Here is a 24364-nt window from a genome sequence, read left to right on the forward strand (position 1 = left end):
CAATTCTACTCCCCTGTCCGAGGGATCTCCTGTCACAGAACGGTATGTTACACCCACATCCGCAACTGCTCCGTTTAGCGGCGTGGAGACTGAGAGGAGCAGATTAACCTCATTGGGATGTTCAGCGGAAGTTGTAGAGACACTTTTGAAGGCGCGTAAGGCCTCCACAAATTCTACTTATCACAGAACATGGAATCGCTTCCTGACTTTTCTGGAACAGAGGCACGTAACATTGAACTTGGTCAAGGTAACTACTATACTGGAATTCCTTCAGGCAGGACTTAACCTAGGGTTGAGTCTTAGCACATTGAAAACGCAAGTATCGGCAATATCAGCCCTAACACAGAGACGATGGGCCCTAGAGCCACTACTAATTCAGTTTATGCAAGCTACTGCGAAGCTGAGGCCTCCAAAGAAAATTTGGTACCCGCAGTGGAGTCTGCCGTTAGTGCTGAAAGGGATTATAAAGGAACCGTTTGAACCGTTATCAAACTGCAGTCTAGTTAACCTAACTTTTAAGGTCGTCTTTCTAACAGCCATAACTTCAGCGAGGAGAATCTCAGAGCTGCAAGCTTTAAGTTGTGAAGGCCCTCATACACAATTCTTTCCAGATAGAGTGTGTTTAAGACCAATTGACCAGTTCGTGCCTAAGGTCGCCACGTCGTACCATTTCAACCAGGAGTGGAACCTACCTGTTTTCCAAGATCCAACTCTGGACACACCAGAGTCCCTTAATATCCCAGAGCTGTTGAAAAAATACATAGAGATCACGAGGGAAGTAAGGAAAACGAAGAGACTATTCGTTATTCCAACTGGTTACAGAAAAGGAGAACCAGCAACCACAAGAACGATTGCCAATTGGTTGGTGAGGACTATTACAATGGCTTACAGGAACATGGGCAAAGAACCACCGGGAGAGATATCAGCTCACTCCACGAGATCCATCGCAGCATCATGGGCGGCGTTCACAAAGGTCTCACCGGAGGTCATCTGTAGAGCCGCCAACTGGTCTTCAGTGAATACCTTTATTTCCCATTACAGGATAGACCCAGGAGCGCTGACAACGCTCCAGTTTGGCAAAGAGATACTTGCCGCAGTTAAAGTGAATGTAACCTAATCTAAAGTATACGTGGTCGAGTGAAGTAACTCGGCACAACTTTATGTATTTAAACATTGTATTAAAGTCTACTAGCAACAAAGACCTGTTGTCCCTCCCTTATTTCTTGTATATTTAAAATCCCCGTAGTAATGCTGCCATGGAAATGGAAGGAAAACGGAAAATTGAATACTTACCTACCGGTAATTTTCCTTTCCTTCCAATGTCCATGGCAGCATACGGAGCGCCCACCCGGTAGCTACAGTTCTAAGTGGACTATCAAAAAAGCACCTTCAGGGGGGCAGGTCTTGAAATTTATACTGACATGTCCTGCAGGGGTTAAAGGGGCGGGATTAACCCTGTAGTAATGCTGCCATGGACATTGGAAGGAAAGGAAAATTACCGGTAGGTAAGTATTCAATTTTCCGTTATATAGGCTTTTTGGTCCTTTGCAGCCCCCTTACACCCTCTTAGGAGTTCTGGTTCAGCGTGAGCTTCGTGGGCAATCTAACTTTTAACACTAACCTATAAAGCTCTCCACAACCTTCCTCCCGTTCACCTCACTAATCTCCTGATACCAACCCAATCTCAGATCTGTCCTCCCCTAGAATTACCTCATCGCATTCATGTATACAGGACTTCTCACGAGCTTCACCCCTGCTATGGAATGTACTTCCAAAACCCATCTGTCTTACTTCAAATCTTTCAACCTTCAAGTGCACCCTTAAAATCACAGACTAGCGTACAATCTAATCTAGGACAATCCACGTTTTTAGCATCTGGAGAAGCTGCGCTCCTCTCTGCATAAAGCTAACTGACAACCCTGGAAGCTTCCGTATTTCCCCACCACTAGTTTCCTCCCTGTTCCTTAAAGGAAACCTGTAATGAAAAAAAAATGTTTCACTTACCTGGGGCCTCTGCAAAGCTCCCTGCAGCCACCCTGTGCCTGCGCTTACCGATCCTCTGCTCCCATAACGTGGCTCCGTTTCAATTTCTTCAGTTGCCCGCCACTGCACCTGTGTGGCCCTGGCTGCACACCTCCTCATTCATGCTTCCATAACCGGGAGCATACTGCGCAGGCACATCACCAGAAAATCTCTACTGCTCCTGCGCAGAACGCTCCTGGAGGTGATGGAGCGAAAGAGGATACGTGCAGGCGCAGTGGTGACTTGTAAGTCGGCGATCCCAAAACTGCGCCGCCGCGGGGGACCAGCGGATCATGGTGAACTGGCTCAGGGCAGCTGCAGGGGGCTGGCAGAAGCGCCAGGTAAAGTGATTTCTAAGTATCCTTTAAAGTGAACCAGAGACGAAGCACCCTCATGTATTTTACCATATAGATCAGTGGAAACATTAGCGAAAACACCTACCCTGCTCTCTGTTTCATCCTTCACTGCTCAGCCTGCTTGTTCAGCCCTGATAAAATCTCCCACTGAGCATTCAGTCTGGCTTCGCTATAATGACTCAGCTATGATGATTCCTGAGCACAGCCAGCAGGGGGCAGGCTTGTACTTGAAAAGACGCCAGAGAACACAGACTGAGCTATAAATATTCCTGAACAAAGCCAGACTGAATGCTCAGTGGAGGATTTTATCAGGGCTGATTAGAAGCAGGCTGAGCAGTAAATAATGAAACAGAGAGCAGGGTAGGTGTTTTCTCTAATGTTCCCACTGATATATATGGTAAAATACATGAGGGTGCTTCGTCTCTGGTTCACTTTAAAGAGAAACTCCAACCAAGAATTGAACTTTATCCCAATCAGTAGCTGATACCCCCTTTAACATGAGAAATCTATTCCTTTTCACAAACAGACCATCAGGGGGCGCTGTATGGCTGATATTGTGGTGAAACCCCTCCCACAAGAAACTCTGAGGACCGTGGTACTCCTGGCAGTTTCCTGTCTGTGAACCTTGTTGCATTGTGGGAAATAGCTGTTTACAACTGCCAAAAAAGCATGCAGCAGCTACATCACCTGCCAACAGTAAAAATGTCACCATGTAATAAATGTCAGAATGTAAATCAGGGATTTAAAAGATTTTACAATGGGCAAACACTGACCAAATCATTTATACATAATTGTAAAAATCAAGCACTTTTTTATTACATTATTTTCACTGGAATTCCTCTAAGTAAATTTGAGACAAATTCTTGTGAGGGCATTTTTTTGTTTGCTGTGGGCTCCGTTTAAGGGCCCTTTTCCATGAGCAGTTCATAGGCAGTGAAAAGACTTAGGGCCCTTTTCCACTACAGCGTTTGCAATTGCTTAATCGCAAAACCGCAAACCGCTAGTGATTTGTCAAATCGCTACAGTTTGCTTTTAACATAGGAATCACGGTAGGTCATTTCCACTACCGCAATTCGTTTTTGACCAGATCGCGCGGCGGAGCGATTACTGCCGTGATTTTGCTATGCAGTGCATAGCAAAATCGCGGCCGCAAACGTCGGGAAATCGCCGGTAATTTTTTACCTTTTGCGATTCAGCAATCGCTAGCGTTCAGCGTGAACACTAGCAACTGCTAGTGGAAAAGGGCTCTTAGTCTCACAACTGCCAGCTGCTGCCAACTGCTCACTGTTGCCTGGTAAGGGTTCGTTCACGCTAGGAATCGCAAAACGCCAACGATTACCGCTAGCGTTTTGCGGGTGTGATTTTTCCACGAAAAAAAAATAAAAAAAAATAAATCACTGGACAAAGTAGCGTTTCGGTTATATACATGCTAATCGCTCCGGAATCGCTGGCAAACCGCTGCAGGTAACATTTGCGATTAGCGATAATCACAAAACGCCAGTGATCGTGGCAGTGAGAACACTGCCATAGACTAGAATAGGAAAAGTTTTTTTTTAAAATGCTAGCGGTTTGCGGTTAGCGGGAATCACGCAATTACCGCTTAGGTGTGAACGCAACCCAACTGTTTACTGAGCTTGCAGTTCAGCTGCCTGCGGAAAAGGGACCAACTGATAAGGTGCGTAAATCTCTCGAGAACGATTTTTATCAGAACCCCTAATTGTGTACATTTAGGCCCCTTTTCTACGGAGCAGCAGTTGCCAGGCAACAGCAAGCAGTTGTGAGTTTGAGAGGCATTTCACTGCCGATCAACCGCCTGTGGAAAAGAGGCCTTACGTAGAGATATAAATAATTCTGCTTTGCATGCAAATTTAATGCAAAATGTATGCAGCTTGGATTTGAGCCCTTCTAGTCTTCCATTCTATGCTGCGTATCATTTGCATAATATTTGCAGGCAAGTCTGAATGTTATACCCCTTGTCTGGTTTTAAGATGTGTGTAGAATACCATGGCTTCTGCCCTGACCCCACGCCAGCCAAGGACAGGTGCACTTGTAGGCAGTTCTTTCCCTACTTTTATTAAAGACAAAACAAACCACAAAGATCAAATGATTAAGCATGTCCATTTTTAACAAAGAAAAATCTGAACATCACAGCTTACAGACGTCTCTCTCCTTATCTGCACGAAATTCATTCATTTTCTTCTGTTTAAAAGGGAAAAAAAATAAAAAACAAACATACAAATTTAAACAGATTCACAAATCCCAAAAAGGGTATTTCTTTTATCAAATGATGAATTATAACAGAGGACGTTCTACAGTTCAGTGTTTGCACGCAAGCCTTCTTTGGCCCGAGCACACGAAGCACAGAAAGCATGCTTGCCTCCAAAACAAGCAGGTGACTGCCCACTCCTGTGCTGTGGCCAATGTGGGCGTGGCTCTATACACTGTGTATGCAGTGACAGGATGATCGTGTAAAACGCTTTGTACTCAGCACTGTAGATATTTAAAGCCAACCTGAAGCGAAAATTAATTTATGAGATAATTAATTTTAAGTGTAGTACAGCTAAAGGTGGCCACTAAATGGTTCAATTTCTAGCAAAACATTGTTTGAGCGTTCAAAAATTTTGATCGTATTGCTTGTAAATAATCTCAGTTGTTGGGCACAATCGATTACAAACGATTATAAAAATAGTAGTCTGATCGGATTTTCAGCGAACCAAAATTTGAATTTTCTTGTTGGTTGTGATAGATAGGTTCAAAGATTGGTTCATTGATGGTGTAGTAAACGATTTTTCTTCTGACCAGAATTATCTGATCGCTCTAAGGATTTTCAGTTACAAATTGGATTGTTAGTGGTCACCTTAAGAAATAGAACATTCGTATCAAATAATAGCGTGTCATGTTTCCAGTACAGGAAGAGTTAAACTTCAATTATCTTTGCAAAAGTTCTCTGAATATTCTACCCAATTTGGCTCAAACACAGTGCTGTTTTCTGAAGCATCTAAAGTGGATCCGAGATGAACTTTTACACATTGCATAATTGTGTTCCTTTCCTATTGTTTATAGGGCATTCCTCAAGCCAAATACTTTTTTGCTTTAATACTCTAATTCCCTATAAACTAAAAAAGCCACACCCACAGGTTTTCAGAGAGCCTTGGTAGTAGCAAGGGCTCATGGGAGCTCAGTCTGGGCAGGAGGAGGGGGAGGTGTTACTAGCCATTGATTTCAGAGGCAGAGGGGAGGAGGGAGAGGGGATTAGGCTGATGGCTCAAGATACTGATAAGCCTGCCTCTGTGTAATGTTTACAAACAACATGTCGTATCACAGGAATAATCAATCATATTCTATTAAAGCTGTTTGCAGCTAGATTTGCTGTGTAAACCATCTATACTTTAGATAAGATATATAGACAAGTTACTTGTTATAGTTAGTTTTTCATCTCGGATCCGCTTTAAACAGGCAGGAAAAACAGTGAGAGAGAGCTTGAGGTAAGGTTTTACTGCAGGAAAGCTCAAAGGGTCATTATTTCGGTTTTGTTTTATAGCTTAAAAGACAGTGTGGTTTGTAAACGGCAAATATTACAGAATGATGAAATGTTAAAAAAATTAAATAACTGAAAATAAAATATGAGACTCTTCTTTGCTACTAATGTTGTATTCATTATCCATACTGCACATACAATTCATTATATCATGAGATTTGCTTTAAAGGTGTAATAAACGTCAATTATTTGGAAAAATAAATACGGTGTGTGTCAGTCAAGATGCCAGTGTAAAAGGCCCAGCCTACAACCAAAGCTGGGCGGGATTCTTAATATCTGGTCATATGATGACTGAATAAGTAGTGCGCCCAAACTATAAAAAAAAATCCTGTATACAAATTTGACCAGATGAAAGGATCACCATATACCGGTATACAAAATACAGCGATTCAAAATGTCCGTCAGCCCTGTGAGCGCCCCCAAATACTTGCCCCCCCCTTTATCCAGTCAGATGACATTCTGGGGTCTTGATTTGAGAAGCTGTGGCTTAAGGTTCGTACACATACAAGATTAAAACAGATATCGCATATCGGACAATAGGTATAAAAAAATTATAGCTAAATTACGTTAAACGACAGCGATGATTGAGAAATATTGGGTATTTTGTCCGATCCGACTGGCTGATCAATTGGGCAGTTACTGTGCAGTCGGCTGGTGTTTACAGCATCGTTCAGTTGTTCCGGAGCATGCGTGCAAGTCGCATGAGACGTCACTTCCGCATGCGTGCAAGTCGCATGAGACGCCACTTCCGCATGCGTGCAAGTCGCATGAGACGCCACTTCTGCATGCGTGCAAATCGCATGAGACGTCACTTCTGCATGCGTGCAAGTCGCATGAGACGTCCCTTCCGCATGCATGCAAGTCGCATGAGATGTCCCTTCCGCATGCATGCAAGCCGCATGAGACGTCCCTTCCGCATGCATGCAAGTCGCATGAGACGTCCCTTCCGCATGCATGCAAGTTGCATGAGACGTCCCTTCCGCATGCATGCAAGTCGCATGAGACGTCCCTTCCGCATGCATGCAAGTCGCATGAGACGTCCCTTCCGCATGCATGCGCAGTGCTTGAACCTGATTTTTTGGAATAAAGGTGTCTATGGAAATGTCGTTTACACTACTGGCCGTTCCTTTCGCCAGGTAATGTTGCTTGAACGACGTGGCCGGATTTAATCTAGCGTGTGTACAGACCTTTAGTTTGTTTCCATCCACCACTATTGCTCTTAACCCCTTCTCTCTCAGGTCTTCCAAAATATTTTCCACTGACCAGAGTAGAGAGTGGCTAGTTTTCTACTCACCAGCGCCACCTAGCAGCTGGAGGAAGTGCCGGCACACAACGTCCCACCTTTCTTGATCACTCAGGCCCGTTGCCTGCAGGTGCAGATTAGGTGGGAGCGGGTACTGGGGGTCTCTGGGGGCGTGCCAGAGGCTGTGTGAGAGCGTATAGCATAACGGTCTATTGTAAACGCATCCCTGTTTAAACAGCAGAATATGTGGGGTAAATTAGTTACTGCTGATTGGCTCAGAATTTTTGCGTTTGGACTGCGGGGCGGGGCACAGAGTGCTGCACGGGGAGATCACAGTCTGCAGCCCTGGATGACGAAACTGCCAGAAGCGCCAATGGAAAGAACTCCTGATTCAGTTCCTGAAGAAGCTTCTAGACCAGGGGTGTCAAACTCAAATACAAAGTGGGCCAAAATTGTACATTGGGACCTAGTTGTAGGCCACCCTCAATGTCTACGGCCAACTTCCTCCCTTATAAAGTTCCCTTGTGTCTAATGCCCCCCCCCCCACCCCCCCAACCCCTATACAGTTCACTGGTGTCTAGAGGCCCCCACCCTCCCTATACAGATCCCTAATATTTAGTGCTCTCCCCCTACCTTCCCGATATGGCTTCCCCTGGTGTTCTGGGACTTCACCTTCAATATAGCTTCCCTGGAGGTCTAGAGTGGGCCAAACATAATGCAAAGTGAGAAAACCACTTGAGGGCCAAATTTAATGGCTCTGAGAGCCAGAGTTTTCCATGTATGCTCTACAGTGAAAACTCTGGAAACATCTACACCCGGAGTCAGAATTCATTTAGTTTGTTGCCACAAGATGTAGTTTTCAGGTGTTGACTTCTTTCCATTGCAGACACATTTAGCTGTCACAGATCAAAGCAGCAATTTGCAAAGGGGCGGCTCACGTTTTGGGCAGAGCGCTTATGCCTGAAGAACGAGCACAAGAGTTGGGCCAGAGGCGGGTGGGACATCACCGTAGCAGAACACCCCATGGTGCAGAGACCACCTCCACAGCTGGTTAGACTTCAACCTTTTACCCTTCGGGTCTTGGTTAATTGAAGCCATGTTTTTAGGTAAATTACAGAACCATTACAGTTTAATTTAAAATCTTAGTGAATTGGGAAATCTAAAATACCGACTGAAGTATTTTACTGACTTATTTTTTACAAAACAGCCCTTAGTGAATTGAAGCTAACGTGTCTGTCTGGAGACTGCTGTTTACACCAAAGATGTATTTTTGCTTCAGGTCGGGTCTCAGACACGCCCCTTGTGTGGTCCCGGAGCTGTACAGTGGGTAACCACGTTGTTACGCCCCTTCCAGACCAATAACCTTATTTAGGCGCACATCACCTAAATACATAAGGATCCTGGAATTGTGTCTACACAGAGGGTCATTTATAGCACAACTTCTATACCTGCTTTAAAGCCCAAACTTTAAAATCTGAAATGTAGATGTGTAGCTGTCAACATTGGATTCTTTTTTTCTGAGTATACATTTTAAAACTAATTTAACTGAACTAAATCCCAACTACTGTAGATCACAATTAAACAGGGCAAACTCTATCAGCAATCAGGAGGAAGTGAATAGAAGGACATTTTTGACCTGAATACGGCTTCATGGGTCGAATGTGCTTCCAGTGCAGTGCAGCTCACATCCTCTCCGCTCTGCATTCAGCTGCTGGACGGGTCATTCATGTGCAACAATGTGACAAAGTAGAACTACGTGTGCCAGACTACCTTTTCCCAAATCCCTGAATTACAGAGGAATCCGTGCGTTTACATAAGCAGGTGAGCTCTGCAGATCACAGGCAGGAGATGTCTGCAGTTGTAAGACCTCAACAATGCTAGCAACATTGCATGGAAAAGTCCACTAACTGGTGCAGCTAAGCAACGGATTGTTCAAGTATAATTTACATTAAACACATCTGCTTTCAGGATTTGCGGTGTTCAGTTTTGGGTTCATGTGGGCTTTTAGTTGCTGAAAGTGGACCTGAACTCAGGACAGAAAGAAAACAGATAAATGAACCCTGTATGTATTTAGAGAGTTTATCCTGTCTGATTCCCCCTCATCTGTGACTAATCACAAGTTGTAATTTGATCACTCAGCTGTGTCAGCTGACTGCCATTGCAGATAAGCTCATTTAAAAGCACAGGATGTTAACAATATGTCTGCTTTCATGAAAGCAGGAAGTAAAAACTGTGCAAACTTATAGTAGGATTTGAAGAAATGTTTTTCTTTAAAGGCTATTAAACTGTTACGTATCTTTTAGAGCAGAGAGGAAATTCTGAATTCAGCTACACCTTATTTCAGTCACAGCTCATTGAATGCACTTAAAAGAAACTTCTGATGTGCCTGACACTACGATATATGCCCACCAGAAACCCCGCCTCCTACTCTGGGTGAAGCAGATGCAGGGCTGCCCGTTTAACCCACACACTGACCCCTCCCCCTAGATAATACACAGATCATGTGACCTGATCTATAACTGATCGATATAGGTAGACTATTTCTTTACATAAAGACATGAGCAGTACGGTTCTTGCATTGACGAGTACAGCTGTTCCTAGATCATCATACATATTGGTCCGAGTGAAAAAAATGGCTGCTTTGTAACGTTAGCACAGTTGTCCACACCAAGGGCTGGCTTCAGAACCTTTATGGGATTGGCACAGAGGATGCAACATAAAAAACAACAATCAGATTTCTTAAACACACTAAAATGCAACAAAACAGAGGTAACGTTTCTAAACGATCTTTCAGTCTCGGGGGGTCTTAATGGTGCAATTTCTCCATTTCAGGACTTGCTTTGATTCTTTTAAACAAGAAGGAAAAAAAAAACAAAAAACACTTAAAAAAGTTAACCTCCCATGCCAAACACGAGATAAAAAGGAGTGCAGCACGTGTCATGGCTTCCGCACGCTCGAAATAAATACTGCGTAAGCCAACTTCCTTTTTCAAGTCAGACGAAACAGTGTCGTAACAGCCCGAAGCGCAGACATAAACAAAACAAAAAAATTAAAAAAATGCAATTAAAAAAAATGAACCTAAAAGTCATTGTTGAAATAACTGGGGTGAGCACAGATGCCACGCAAGCAGCCATCCCATATTACACTTCCTGTTTTACGGCACACGGAAACGGTATTAGTAGCAAGCGTAAGAAAATAGCGCTGCCCGGTCATCACGGGAGCGACAACGTAAAAAGTAAAAACGATACGGGGAAATAAATCACGCAGGTAAAGACCTCCTCCGGCAGGACAGACACCACCAGCAAAATGAGTCCGCTCTTCCTGCAGCGACGCTTCCCTTCCCAGGAGGCCACGCTGTTCAAACGGCTCTTCGCGTGGCCAGGAGGAGGCTTGGAGGGCCACAAGTCGGAGTCTCTAGGATGGAGAGGATCAAGTAGAAGGTTTTGGGGACGTAAAAAGGATGGGGGGGAGTGGCAAGCTATCCAGAAAGATGGCAGCCGCCCCCAGAAATTTAAGAGCGTCTCCGGGTGCCCATCTGTGCTCTAGATAGTGGCAATGGCTGCTGTGCGGTTACTGCCTCCGGTCTTCTGCCTCTGATCTGGAGAAGGCCATGACCACGTCCTCGGCACCTGCGCAGAAAACAGAAAAGGGAAGAGTGTATTAGAACACAAGACGAAAACAAAAAAAACGACTAAAGTGCAAACAAAAAACAAGTCAAATTCTATTAGTAAACAGGATAAATATATAAATAGTATATTGTGCTACACAAGAGTACAAGCTTCATGAGCCGAATGTGCAAGTCCTAACAGTACAATTTGCTACCTCTACTCTCTGGATTCAGCTGCTGGGTGAGTCAATCAGGTGCAATCATGTGACACTCAAAGCAAGGACAGACATGAGGCTACAGTTCTCAAATAAAGCAGAACCATTGTGTCTACATAAGGGGGAGAGTCTTCAGTCACAGAAAGAAGGAAAGGGAGGGTCTTAAGTCACAGGAAGTAGGGACAGGAGCTCATCTATCCTAGCAAGGAAGAACACTTTCTAGGGGTCTTACAGTGAACCAGAGATGAAGCACGCTCATGTATTTTACCATATATATCAGTGGGAACATTAGAGAAAACACCTACCCTGCTCTCTGTTTCATTCTTCACTGCTCAGCCTGCTTGTTATCAGCCCTGTAAAAATCCCAGACTGAGCATTCAGTCTGGCTTTGCTCAGGAATCATTATAGCCGAGTCTGTCTTCTCTGATGTCTTTTCAAGCCCAAGCCTGCCCCCTTCTGGCTCTGCTATATTGACTCAGCTATAATGATTCCTGAGCAAAGCCAGACAATGCTCAGTGGGGGATTTTATCAGGGCTGATAACAAACAGGCTGAGCAGTGAAGGATGAAACAGAGAGCAGGGTAGGTGTTTTCTCTAATGTTCCCACTGATCTATATGGTAAACTACATGACGGTGCTTCGTCTCTGGTTCTCTTTAAGGAGAACTGGAAATGTGAGGGATGTGGAGGCTGAAATATTTATTTCCTTTTTGACAATACCAGTCGCCTGGCTGTCCTGCTGATCCTCTGCCTCCAATACTCCTAGCCCCTGAACAAGCATGCAGCAGATCAGGTGGTCTGACTGGATTAGCTACATGCTTGTTTCAGGTGCGATTCTGACACTACTACAGCCAAAGGGATCAGCAACCAAAAAAAAAAAAAAAAAAAGAATTTTCTTTAGAACAGATCTGTTATACGCAGGCATCCTTACTAGTCAAACCCGACTGCAGAGGCCCAATTCCAACAACACATTTTGGATACATTAGAAATGGTGTAGAACCTCTTTTAAAGGTGGCCATACACTCATCGATTTTCTCATTTGATTCCTTGCAGATTCAATTCATACAGACTAGACTATGACTATGGTAGGATTAGACTGTGAGCTCCTCTGTCTGAGGACTGTCAGTGGCATGACTATGTACTCTGTAATGTGCTGCAGGATATGTCAGTGCTATATAAATGCATAATAATAATATGGTAGGACATTAGACTATGACTATGGAAGGGATTAGAGTGTGAGCTCCTCTGAGGACATTCAGTGACATGACTATGTCCTCTGTAATGTGCTGCAGAAGATGTCAGTGCTATATAAATACATAATAATAATAATAATAATAATATGGTAGGACATTAGACTATGGTAGGGTTAGAATGTGAGCTCCTCTGAGGACAGTCAGTGACATGACTATGTACTCTGTGAAGTGCTGCAGAAGATGACAGTGCTATATAAATACATAATAATATGGTAGGACATTAGACTATGACTACAGTAGGATTAGGGTGTGAGCTCTTCGGAGGACAATCAGTGACATGACTGTGTACTCTGTACAGTTCTGCAGTAGATGTCAGTGCTACATAAATACATCATAATAATAATAATAATAATAATAATAATAATATGGGAGGACATTAGACTATGACTATGGTAGGATTAGAGTGTGAGCTCCTCTGGGGACAGTCAGTGACATGACTATGTACTCTGTAATGTGCTGCAGAAGATGTCAGTGCTATATAAATACATAATAATAATATGGTAGGACATTAGACTATGACTATGGTAGGATTAGAGTGTGAGCTCCTCTGAGGACAGTCAGTGACATGACTATGTGCTCTGTAATGTGCTGCAGAAGATGTCAGTGCTATATAAATACATAATAATATGGTAGGACATTAGACTATGACTATGGTAGGATTAGAGTGTGAGCTCCTCTGAGGACAGTCAGTGACATGACTATGTACTCTGTAATGTGCTGCAGAAGATGTCAGTGCTATATAAATACATAATAATAATATGGTAGGACATTAGGCTATGACTATGGTAGGATTAGTATGTGAGCTCCTCTGAGGACAGTCAGTGACATGACTATGTACTCTGTAATGTGCTGCAGAAGATGTCAGTGCTATATGAATACATAATAATAATATGGTAGGGCATTAGACTATGACTATGGTAGGATTAGATTGTGAGCTCCTCTGAGGACCGTCAGTGACATGACTATGTACTCTGTACAGTGCTGCAGGAGATGTCAGTGCTATATAAATACATAATAATAATATGGTAGGACATTAGACTATGACTATGGTAGGATTAGAGTGTGAGCTCCTCTGAAGACAGTCAGTGACATGACTATGTACTCTGTACAGTGCTGCAGAAGATGTCAGTGCTATATAAATACATAATAATAATATGGTAGGACATTAGACTATGACTATAGTAGGATTAGATTGTGAGCTCCTCTGAGGACCGTCAGTGACATGACTATGTACTATGTAATGTGCTGCAGAAGATGTCAGTGCTATATAAATACATAATAATAATATAGTAGGACATTAGACTATGACTATAGTAGGATTAGATTGTGAGCTCCTCTGAGGACCGTCAGTGACATGACTATGTACTCTGTAATGTGCTGCAGAAGATGTCAGTGCTATATAAATACATAATAATAATATAGTAGGACATTAGACTATGACTATAGTAGGATTAGATTGTGAGCTCCTCTGAGGACAGTCAGTGACATGACTATGTACTCTGAAGTGCTGCAGAAGATGACAGTGCTATATAAATACATAATAATAATATGGTAGGACATTACACTATGACTATGGTAGGATTAGAGTGTGAGCTCCTCTGAGGACCGTCAGTGACATGACTATGTACTCTGAAGTGCTGCAGAAGATGACAGTGCTATATAAATAACATGTGGCCTATATAATAAAGACATTTTCTGGCAAACAGCTTCATTACAAACAGGCCCCAAATACAGTACAAAGTGAGTCATAGTAGTGCGTGATAAAGCAGCAGGACACGCCGGTACGTGGGCCTGGCGCTGAGAGTCTTGCAGGGACAGGCAGGTGCTGGGCTGTGCCAAGTAACATTTAATAATCCCCCCATCACAATCCTGCAGGGAGCAGCCTCCATTCCCGGCCGCGCGAGGAGACTGCGCTGGTCGCCATGGAAACAGGAGGATAAGCCTGAAGGGCACAGAAAGATGCAGGTTGACACTCGGATACCTAATGAGGACGGCACATCAGAGAGCGGCGAGGAGTCGTTACTCGCTGCGTGCGCAGCGCGTTCAGCAAACACCAGCCGATAAAGGCAGAACTCCGACCCCCACAAACGCGTCATCGCCTAACCGTACAAAGCTTTATAAGGCAGAACTCCGACCCCGCAAACGAGTCATCGCTACACTGTATAAAGCTTTATAAGGCAGAACTCCGACCCCACAAACGCATCATCGCATCACTGTACAAAGCTTTATAAGGCAAAACTCAGACCCCACAAACGAGTCATCGCTACACTGTATAAAGCTTTATAAGGCAGAACTCCGACCTCACAAACGTGTCATCGCGTCACTGTACAAAGCTTTATCATCTCAGCGTCGATCCCGCAGATTCGCAAATCAGAATATCACACGCTAGTCTTTCAATAACGTAAATGGGATCTGGATGAGAAAAAAGCTCTCTGGAATTATTTCCCTCTTGGGAAAAAGACAAGATGCATATTAACGGTACAATCTTTCCTTCAGATTCGATCTTTTGACGCGATTTGATCAAAACTAATCGGAAGGTAATTATTGATTGCTTCCATTAACGGAACAATTTAAAGAGAGTCTGAAGCGTTTTAAAATACCTGTTTTTATGGTGCAGGCTGCTTCAGCATTGTAATCCAAACTGATTCGCCGCATTACCACAGCTGAACAAGGTCTTTTATACACCCCCAAATCCTGGGGCAAAATTTCATGACTTTCCAGGTCGAGCATTTTGCTTCCTGGGGAGGCAGAGCTTTGCCTCAACTGGAGTCAATCTCCGCCTCTTCCCGCCCCTCTCAGTGAAAGAAGACAGAGGGGCGTAGAGAGGCAGAGAGGGGCGGAGATTGACACGAGCAGAGGCAGAGCTACAGTGCAAAGCTCTGCCTCTACCAGGAAGGAGTCCCAAATTTTGCCCCGGGGTTGGCGGGGGAGAGGGGGCGATTAAGACCTCATTCTGCTGCGGTAATGCGGCGAATCAGCTTGGTTTATAATGCGGCCAGCACCATAAAAACAGGTATTTTAAAACGCTTCAGACTCTTTAAGAAGGTTGTACGTTCCGATTCAATCATAAATTCCAACTTTCGGATAGATTATTTTTCCTTTTCCAATCAGCCAAAGAATCATTTCACACCGACTTGCGCCAAACGGCGCAGTTTTCTATACAATTTGATCTTAAAAAAAGGTGTCAGAGGACCGAATCTGAAGGAAAAATCATATCATTAATGGGTACCTGAAGTGATATCTGGGGAGATAACCCGCCAACCCAGAATTATTAGCATATCACCAACCACCCGAATGATGAGCGCGAATCATAAGGTGAAGGGAACTAATAAAGTGAGAAATAATAATCATCAAAATTTAAAGTGAACCTCCGGACTAAAAATCTACTCGGCAGCACTGAAAAGGCTTGGTGTTTCTTTAACAGTTTCACTGCATCAGAACTTTGTTTTTCTTACCAAAGCATCATTTTAAGCTAAGCTCCACCCATCAGAAAAAAAGCCCGGGCTTTTTTCCCCTGATGCTGTGCAGAGCATGATGAGATTTCCTGTTATTCACGTTGCCTAGCAACTGGGAGAGGTGCTCAGGACAGTTGGAACTGTGTCTTATGCTCCCTGTCACCTCCTTTCAACCAAAAAGATGGCTGCCCTCATGAAATCAAACATTTGCCTGTTCTTTTAAAACAGGGTGGGTAAGAGATTATATTACCTATCTATTCTAATTAACATAACTAATGTAACTTAATGACAGTATGTTTGTTTAGGCTGGAGTTCCTCTTTAAGTCCAGCTGTGGGTTTATTTTAGGATGCCTTTCATTTAATTTTAAAGAGGAACTTTTCTATAAACTGGTGCTGCTCTGAGCAGAGTGGTTCCGGGGAGGCTGCCTGGTGTGGTGCTGCTCTGGGAAGAATGGTTCCGGGGCGGCTGCCTGGTGTGGTGCTGCTCTGGGAAGAGTGGTTCCGGGCGGCTGCCTGGTGTGGTGCTGCTCTGGGAAGAGTGGTTCCGGGGCTGCTGCCTGGTGTGGTGCTGCTCTGGGAAGAGTGGTTCCGGGGCGGCTGCCTGGTGTGGTGCTGCTCTGGGAAGAGTGGTTCCGGGGCGGCTGCCTGGTGTGGTGCTGCTCTGGGAAGAGTGGTTCCGGGGCGGCTGCCTGGTGTGGTGCTGCTCTGGGAAGAGTGGTTCCGGGGCGGCTGCCTGGTGTGGTGCTGCTCTGGGAAGAGTGGTTCCGGGGCGGCTGCCTGGTGTGGTGCTGCTCTGGGAAGAGTGGTTCCGGGGCGGCTGCCTGGTGTGGTGCTGCAGGCATGTGCAGTGCTAAAGGCTTCCTGGTTTCGAACTCTGTTCTTGAGTGTGCAGAGATCTCAGCACAGCCGTCTCAGCCATTAGGCAGCTATAAATTTTTGCCTAGGGCGACAGGAGGAGGGAAGAGCGCTGTTGCACTGAGTAGTGAGATAAGAAATGCCTCTCAGCTCACTCAGGGGTCATATTACAACAGCAGCTAAAAGCAGCGCCTGACTCCACTCCTAGCTGATTAATTCAGTTCCTTCAGCTCAATGATTCAAAGAACCACAGTAATGAATGAGTCAGTGAGAGAAGGCACTGGGTCCCAGCTCACTCAGTTCCAGCTAACTCAGTCAGGGATCCATTGGAGTACAGCATCAGCTTCTGAGTCCTGACTGATTAAGTCAGTTCCTCGCTCTCTCTCTGCTACTGGTAACTCTGTGGATTTAGAGAGACTTCGTGTAGCAGCCAGGCATGGACGGCCCCCCAGGTCGCCTTTCATTCAGTGATTTAGGGCTGGTCCAGTGTCTGGTGTATTCAGGTTTGTTGTTGTAAGGCAATGTCAAACACTAAGCTAGCAGATAAAAGTGCAATTAGAGGGCACACAAGCTGGTAAATATACACAACATAATGCAGAGCTTGCCTGGAGGGTCTGTGGGAAAACATCTGTCTGGTCTCTCACCATTGTTAAAATGACTGTCTGTGCAGATAAGGTGTTAAACAAGTGGAAAAATGTTGACAGTCCCTACACTCCAGAGGGCTGCTTTCTGACTTGTGTGAGAGACCGCCAGGGACAGGAATCCTATTACAGGTAAGTAGTCTCTGTGTAATGTAGGACTGCAATACAGATAAGCTCTCTGCTCCATCTCAGGCTATTCTAAGTTTCTCCACTCCGCCTCTCTCTGGGCTACTGCACGACAAAATCGCAATAGCAATTGCTAGCAGTTTGCGAATGCGACTTTGTGAAGCGATTTTTGAAAGAATCGCTCCAAAAAATTAGAAAAAATCCCAACGCTGCTGTGGGAACACCGTCATAGGGTAACAATAGCCCAGCGCTTTTCAAATCACTGTCGATTTGAAAAGTGCTCTGAAGCACTCTTGGTGTGCACCAGCCCTCCCTCATTCACCTTTGTTTCCCTCTTCCCCTAGTGCTGGCTGGCTGTGTCTTCTTGTCATACAGGAAAGCTAAATAAAAGTGCAATCCTGGTGAGGCAAACATCTTCTTCCCTCTCTTTCAGCTTTTCTCTCCTCATTATTTCTTTGCATAAGGGCTCAGACACTATAAGGTAGCGAAAGCAGGGATTAGTAGAGATGGTGGTGAAGGGGAGGACATAGGTAGGTGTGTGTGTGTGTAGTGCAGTGTGTATAGTGTGTGTGTACTGTGCGTGTGTATATAGTGTGTAGTGTGTGTACGTGTGTATAGTGCTGCGTAATATGTTGGCGCTTTATAAATACAATAAATAAATAAATAGTGTGTGTGTGTGTATGTATAGTGTGTGTGTGTTTGTATAGTGTGTGTGTGTGAAGTGTGCGCATGTGTATAGTGTGTGTGTGTGTGTGTGTGTGTGTGTATGTCTGTGTGTGTGTGTTTGTGTGTGTGTGTATGTATAGTGTGTGTGTGTTTGTATAGTGTGTGTGTGTGTGTTTGTATAGTGTGTGCGTGTGTATAGTGTGTGTGTAGTGTGCGCATGTGTATAGTGTGTGTGTGTGTGTGTATAGTGTGTGTGTATGTATAGTGTGTGTGTATGTATAGTGTGTGTGCGCGTGTGTGTGTGTGCGCGTGTGTGTGTGTGCGTGTGTGTGTGTGTGCGTGTGCGTGTGTAGTGTGTGTGTAGTGTGTGTGTGGTGTGTGTGTGTGTGTGTGTGTGTGTGTGTGTGTGTGTGTGTGTGTGTGTGTGTGTGTGTGTGTAGTGTGTGTGTACTGTGTGTGGTGTGTGTGTGTATAGTGTATGTGGTGTGTATAGTGTGTGTGTGTGCGCGCGTGTGTATAGTGTGTGTATAGTGTGTGTGTGTATAGTGTGTGTGTATAGTGTGTGTGTACTGTGTGTGGTGTGTGTGTATAGTGTATGTGGTGTGTGTGTATAGTGTGTGTGTGTGTGTGTGTGTATAGTGTGTGTGTGTGTGTGTGTGTATAGTGTGTGTGTGTATATGGTGTGTGTGTGTATAGTGTATGTGGTGTGTGTGTGTATAGTGTGTGGTGTGTGTGTATAGTGTGTGTGTGTGTGTGTGTGTATAGTGTGTGTATAGTGTGTGTATAGTGTGTGTGTGTGTGTGTGTGTGTGTGTGTGTGTACTGTGTGTGGTGTGTGTGTGTATAGTGTGTGTGTGTATAGTGTGTGTGTGTATAGTGTGTGTGTGTGTGTGGTGTGTGTGTGTGTGGTGTGTGTGTGTGTGTATAGTGTGTGTGTATAGTGTGTGTGTGTGTGTGTGTGTGTGTGTGTGTGTGTGTGTGTGTGTGTGTGTGTGTGTGTGTGTGTGTGTGTGTGTGTGTGTGTGTGTGTGTGTGTGTGTGTGTGTGTGTGTGTGTGTGTGTGTGTGTGTGTGTGTGTGTGTGTGTGTGTGTGTGTGTGTGTGTGTGTGTGTGTGTGTGTGTGTGTGTGTGTGTGTGTGTGTGTGTGTGTGTGTACTGTGTGTGGTGTGTGTGTGTATAGTGTATGTGGTGTGTGTGTGTATAGTGCGTGGTGTGTGTGTATAGTGTGTGTGTGTATGCCACAATAAGTATATTTTATGGTGAAACGCTCTGCTGCATTACAACTATTTTCTGGTGAACCCATGCCGCAATAAGTGTATTTTCTGTTTTTCTGGTGAAACGCTGCTGCATTATGATTATTTTTTCAGGGGTTTTGGGGGTGGGGGGAATGGGGCTGGGGTGCAATCACGGGGGGGGGGGGGGGGGGCACCACAGGATTTCTCGCCTGGAGAGACAAAATGGCTAGAGGCACCCCTGGATCTCAGAAGTCTACAGGTCAAGTCAGCACTGCAGAAAGCGGCAGTGAATCAAGCTTGTTTCCACCTATGCCTGGCGAGCCTAGTACTTTACGGTGTGATGGAAGAAAAAGATGAAAAGTTGCCAATTGTCCATAGAAAAGCTGCATACAACAACCACATTCAAATCACAAATGCTGACTTCAAGTCTTTCGTGTGCTCATCTTGTGGAAGAGAAGGATTCAGAAATACCACAAAAACTTCTTTAGTGGCAGCTCAAACTGTTGGTATTGCAGCAGCAACCATTTCGTTTATTGGATTAAATCAAGACCTGTGAGAGGTCAAGAAGCTTTCTGGAAAAGCATAGTCTGGCCTGGTTTGTTGTTACCACAAGCAGATTTGCCACCTATGATTGAGAGGTGGGCAATATCTGGTGAGCATTTAAAGGATACCCGAGGTGACATGTAACATGATGAGAGCGACATGAGATAGACATGGGTATGTACAGTGCCTAGCACACAAATAACTATGCTGTGCTCCTTTTTTTCTTTCTCTCCCTGAAAGAGTTAAATATCAGGAATGTAAGTGGCTGACTCAGTCCTGACTCAGACAGGAAGTGACTACAGTGTGACACTCACTGATAAGAAATTCCCCCTTTTATCTCTTTTTTCTGCCCTCAGAAGCCATTTTCTGCTAGGAAAGTGTTATATAGTTGGCATTTCTTATCAGTGAGGGTCACACTGTAGTCACTTCCTGTCTGAGTCAGGACTGAGTCAGCCACTTACATACCTGATATTTAACTCTTTCAGGCAGAGAAAGAAAAAAAAAAAAGGAACACAGCATAGTTATTAGTGGGCTAGGCACTGTACATACACACGTCTATCTCATGTCACATGTCAACTCGGGTATCCTTCAATATATAGGTGTTGGGAGTGTGGCAACATTAAGTGACATCACGTTTTGCACAGAGGACACTGGAATCTTTATGGTGAGTGTTGCTCAAACAATATTACCCTATGTGGAGAGTATTTATATTGCAGATCGAGCTGAGTATACGAGATTGCGCTGCTAGAAAGGATACTGTGGCCAACAAGCTTGAGATCCACCTGAGAGCAGAGGTGGCTCATATCTGGTGAGCAGCTAGACCAGGCATGGGCAAACTTGGCCCTCCAGCTGTTAAGGAACTAAAAGTCCCACAATGCATGGCAGGAGTCTGACAGCCACAGTCATGACTCAAAGGCAAATGCATTGTGGGACTTGTAGTTCTGTAACAGCTGGAGAACAGAGTTTGCCCACGCCTGAGCTTGACAAAGGGGACGTGGTTTTTTTCTAAGATTGGCACTGAGCACTACAAGACACTTTGGGTGTTGAGAGAGAAAACTGAACGTTATTACCCTATGCAGAGTTCTTTTTTGTTCTTGATACCTACGGAGAGCGCAGCAGCAATTACTGAAAGATTATGAACATTTTATAGTTTGCAACGTTCCCGGTGGTAGTTAAAGTGGACATTGCTCTGAGGACATTGGCGCAATTGCAAAAGTATAAAAAAAAAATTACATAATTCGCTGCCCTATCTGTTGGCCTAGAGTAGACAGTCACCCCTCGGAGGTAAGTTACCCTCCTTTATAACAGGTTATTCTTCCCTGTCATTAGGCGGCTCTCCAGTGTATCCCTCCCTTTTCCACCTTCCTCTGTGTGCCTCGTGATAGGTTAGAAGTCAGCAATGGGGGCGTCTCTTCTGCTGACAGCAAACCACGCTCCTCCCCCTGTATGCCCATGTGACCAAAGGGGAGTGTCTCAGACTGGCAGTGAGCTGGCAGCTGTCTGTAGCTGAAGATATTATGGGCTGGTGCATCAGTTCTTTTTTATGTTGTAAAACCTACAATTTGTTTTCTGCAAAACTTTCTTTTATTGGCAGATACTTATTGGCAGAGTCATATTATTTGCCTCAGTTTTTGGCCTAGATGAGGGTTTCCCCACATTATTATTATTACTACAGGTAGTCCCCGGTTAATTAACAAGGTAGGTACTGTAGGTTCGTTCTTAACCTGAATCTGTTCTCAAGTCGGAACACTGTGCCATCTCTGCCCCCTGTACCTCCTCTGTGCCACCCTGTGCCTTCAGTGTCCTCCTGTGTCATCTCTGCCCTCTGTACCTCCTCTGTGCCTACAGTGTCCCCGTGTCACCTCTGCCCTCTGTACCTCCTCTGTGCCCCCCTGTGCCTCCAGTGTCACCTCTGCCCTCTGTACCTCCTCTGTGCCCCCCTGTGCCTCCAGTGTCACCTCTGCCCTCTGTACCTCCTCTGTGCCACCCTGTGCCTTCAGTGTCCTCCTGTGTCATCTCTGCCCTCTGTACCTCCTCTGTGCCCCCCCCCCATGCCTCCAGTGTCCCCCCTCTGTGCCTCCCTGTGCCTACAGTGTCCCCTCTACCCTCTGTACCTCCTCTGTGCCCCCCTGTACCTTCAGTGTCCCCCTCTGTCTCAACTCTGCCCTCTGTACCTGCTTATACAAGTTTAAAAGCCATTTTTTCTTTGAATTTTTTTAAATCATTTTTTTCACAAACTACAAGTCAAATTTGAAAAAAAACTTTTTTTTACTTGTTCCCATGGAAACACATAATCCTTGCCGTTCATATAGGCGGGTTGTTCGTAAGTCGGGACTACCTGTACAATGTTTGCCCCATGAAGGATAGTATTTGCTCAGTACCCCATGATGGGATTGACCTCATTCTAAGTATCCCCCAATACATACACTAATATATGTTAGGAATTCTCTCTATATTTGCAGAGTAATACTTTTCAAACGTTATGTTGTGCTTCTGATTAAACATACTTTTTAAGGCCTATTTATATAGTTTGCTTTTTGTATTTTTTTTATTTGGCTGTTCAGCTCCCAAAATGAACCTCTACAGGAACAATAAGTCTGCATATGAGCTAAACAGGTCACATCTCCCCCCACACCCCCTCCCTCTTCCCCCCAAATTTTAATTAGCAGAGGATTAATTCAAAATAATGCTTTAGCGAATGCGTATTAAACAAAACATGTAATGTGGGCCTAGAGTAACTAAGAATCTGAACAGTTACCATATTACCATAGCAACAAGTCAACAGCCAATCAGGTTTCACAATTTTTTACAAAAAGAGAAAAAAAAGTCAATTTCACCCAGAGTTCTTTTCTTCAGGCTGCTATGAGCAACTGCAACCTAGAGAAGGCCAGAAACTCTGTCAGGTTTTTATTATCGCGTTTCCCCGAAAAGACACTGTCTTATATTATTTTTTCCTTCAAAAGAGGGGCTAGGTCTTATTTTCAGGGAGGTCTTATATAATTTGTATACTATACACTATACAACAGAGTTCCCCAACCCTGTCCTCAGGGCCCACCAACAGTGCATGTTTTGCAGAAAACCACAAACATGTGCAGGTGAGGTAATCAGCGTCTCAGTAGAGCTGATTAACTACCTCTGTGGATTTCCACAAAACATGCACTGTTGGTGGGCCTTGAGGACAGGGTTGGGGGAACACTGATCCCCATTCCCCCACCGCCACTTAAAGTGACTCTGTAACAAAAATTACAACGTTTTTTCTACCATCCTACAAGATCCTAAACCTATTCTAATCTGTTCTGGCTCACTGCAGCACTTTGTACTATCACGGCCTCTGTAATAAATCAATGTATCTTTCCCCTGTCAGACTTGTCGGCCTGTGTCTGGAAGGCTGCCAACTCTTCCATGCTGGTCTGTTCCTCTATGCACACTCCAGTGTGTGTTTTATTTACATAAACCAGCAGCTTCTCTGCTATCTTATCAGTGATAGAAGAGAGCTGGATTAAAATCCTCCTCTGTTAAGGCAGCCATACACTGGTCGATGTGCCATCAGATCGACCAGCTGACAGATCCCTATCTGATCGAATCTGATCAGATAGGGATCGTATGGCTGCCTTTACTGCAAACAGATCGTGAATCGATTTCAGCCTGAAAGAGATCACAATCTGTTGAGCTGCTCCTGCCGCCTGTCCTCCCCCCCCAGCATACATTACCTGACGCTGGCTCCCGGGCATCTTCTCCACGCTGCACCGCTCTGTTCTTGCTCCATCTCGGCGCTTCCTGTGTCACTCCGTGACCAGGAAGTTCAAATAGAGCGCCCTCTATTTGAACTTCGTGGGTCACTGCAGTGACAGGAAGCGCCGGGATGGAGCGGGTGCAGCGCTGAGAAGATGCGGAGAAGACGCCCGGGAGTCCGCATCAGGTAATGTATTTTTCATCGGATCGGCCGCCGCTAGCGACGCGCACTTTACCCGCGGGCGATCGAGGGTAATTTCCCGCACGGCGCGATCAACGGACCGATCCAATTTCGGGAGGAAATCGGATCGTCGGCGGCGTTTACCGCGAACGATTGGCAGCAGATTCGATCCCAGGATCGAATCTGCTGTCGAAACGGCCGGGAATCGGGCCAGTGTATGGCCACCTTTAGGCTGTGAAAAGTAGCTGGCTGACACATACTGAGGAATTACAAACACAGGCACAGGCAGAGCTGTCTGCAGGAAGCCTGTAATGTTCAGTGCATGAGAGAAGAAGGGGACAGAAGGTAAACACACAAATGATCTTTTTGGATTCAAAAGGAAAGCTGTATACAGCCTGCTTGTGTATGGATGTATTTTCTATGTGTGGACATATTGTACACCAATCTACTTCCTGTTTTGGTGGCCATTTTGTTTGTTTACAAACAAACTTTTTAAAACTGTTTTTGACTACTTTTAATGCGGCGGGGAGCGGCGAAATTGTGACAGAGGGTAATAGGAGATGTCCCCTAACACACTGGTATGTTTACTTTTGTGCGATTTTAACAATACAGATTCTCTTTAACCTCCTGCTGACCTCCTGAAAGACGCATCACCATTCACTGCCTGCCAACATACCGGTAATTCAAACCGCAGGACAGC

The 24364-nt window shown here is 44.8% G+C and overlaps 1 protein-coding gene across 2 annotated transcripts in view; it reads right to left on the reverse strand.

Annotated features, from left to right (window-relative positions):
- Positions 1 to 9834: 9834 nt before the first annotated feature.
- The window catches only part of CTNNBIP1 (catenin beta interacting protein 1), a 71659-nt gene continuing 57129 nt past the window's right edge, over positions 9835 to 24364 (reverse strand). For both annotated transcript variants that reach the window (XM_068238840.1, XM_068238841.1), the window contains one exon: positions 9835 to 10788. In XM_068238840.1, coding sequence (XP_068094941.1) covers positions 10730 to 10788 — 59 coding nt within the window. In that variant the 3' untranslated portion in view covers positions 9835 to 10729. The remainder of the gene's footprint in view (positions 10789 to 24364) is intronic.

Source organism: Hyperolius riggenbachi, chromosome 6 (genome assembly GCF_040937935.1).
Source record: "Hyperolius riggenbachi isolate aHypRig1 chromosome 6, aHypRig1.pri, whole genome shotgun sequence".
NCBI lineage: Eukaryota > Metazoa > Chordata > Amphibia > Anura > Hyperoliidae > Hyperolius > Hyperolius riggenbachi.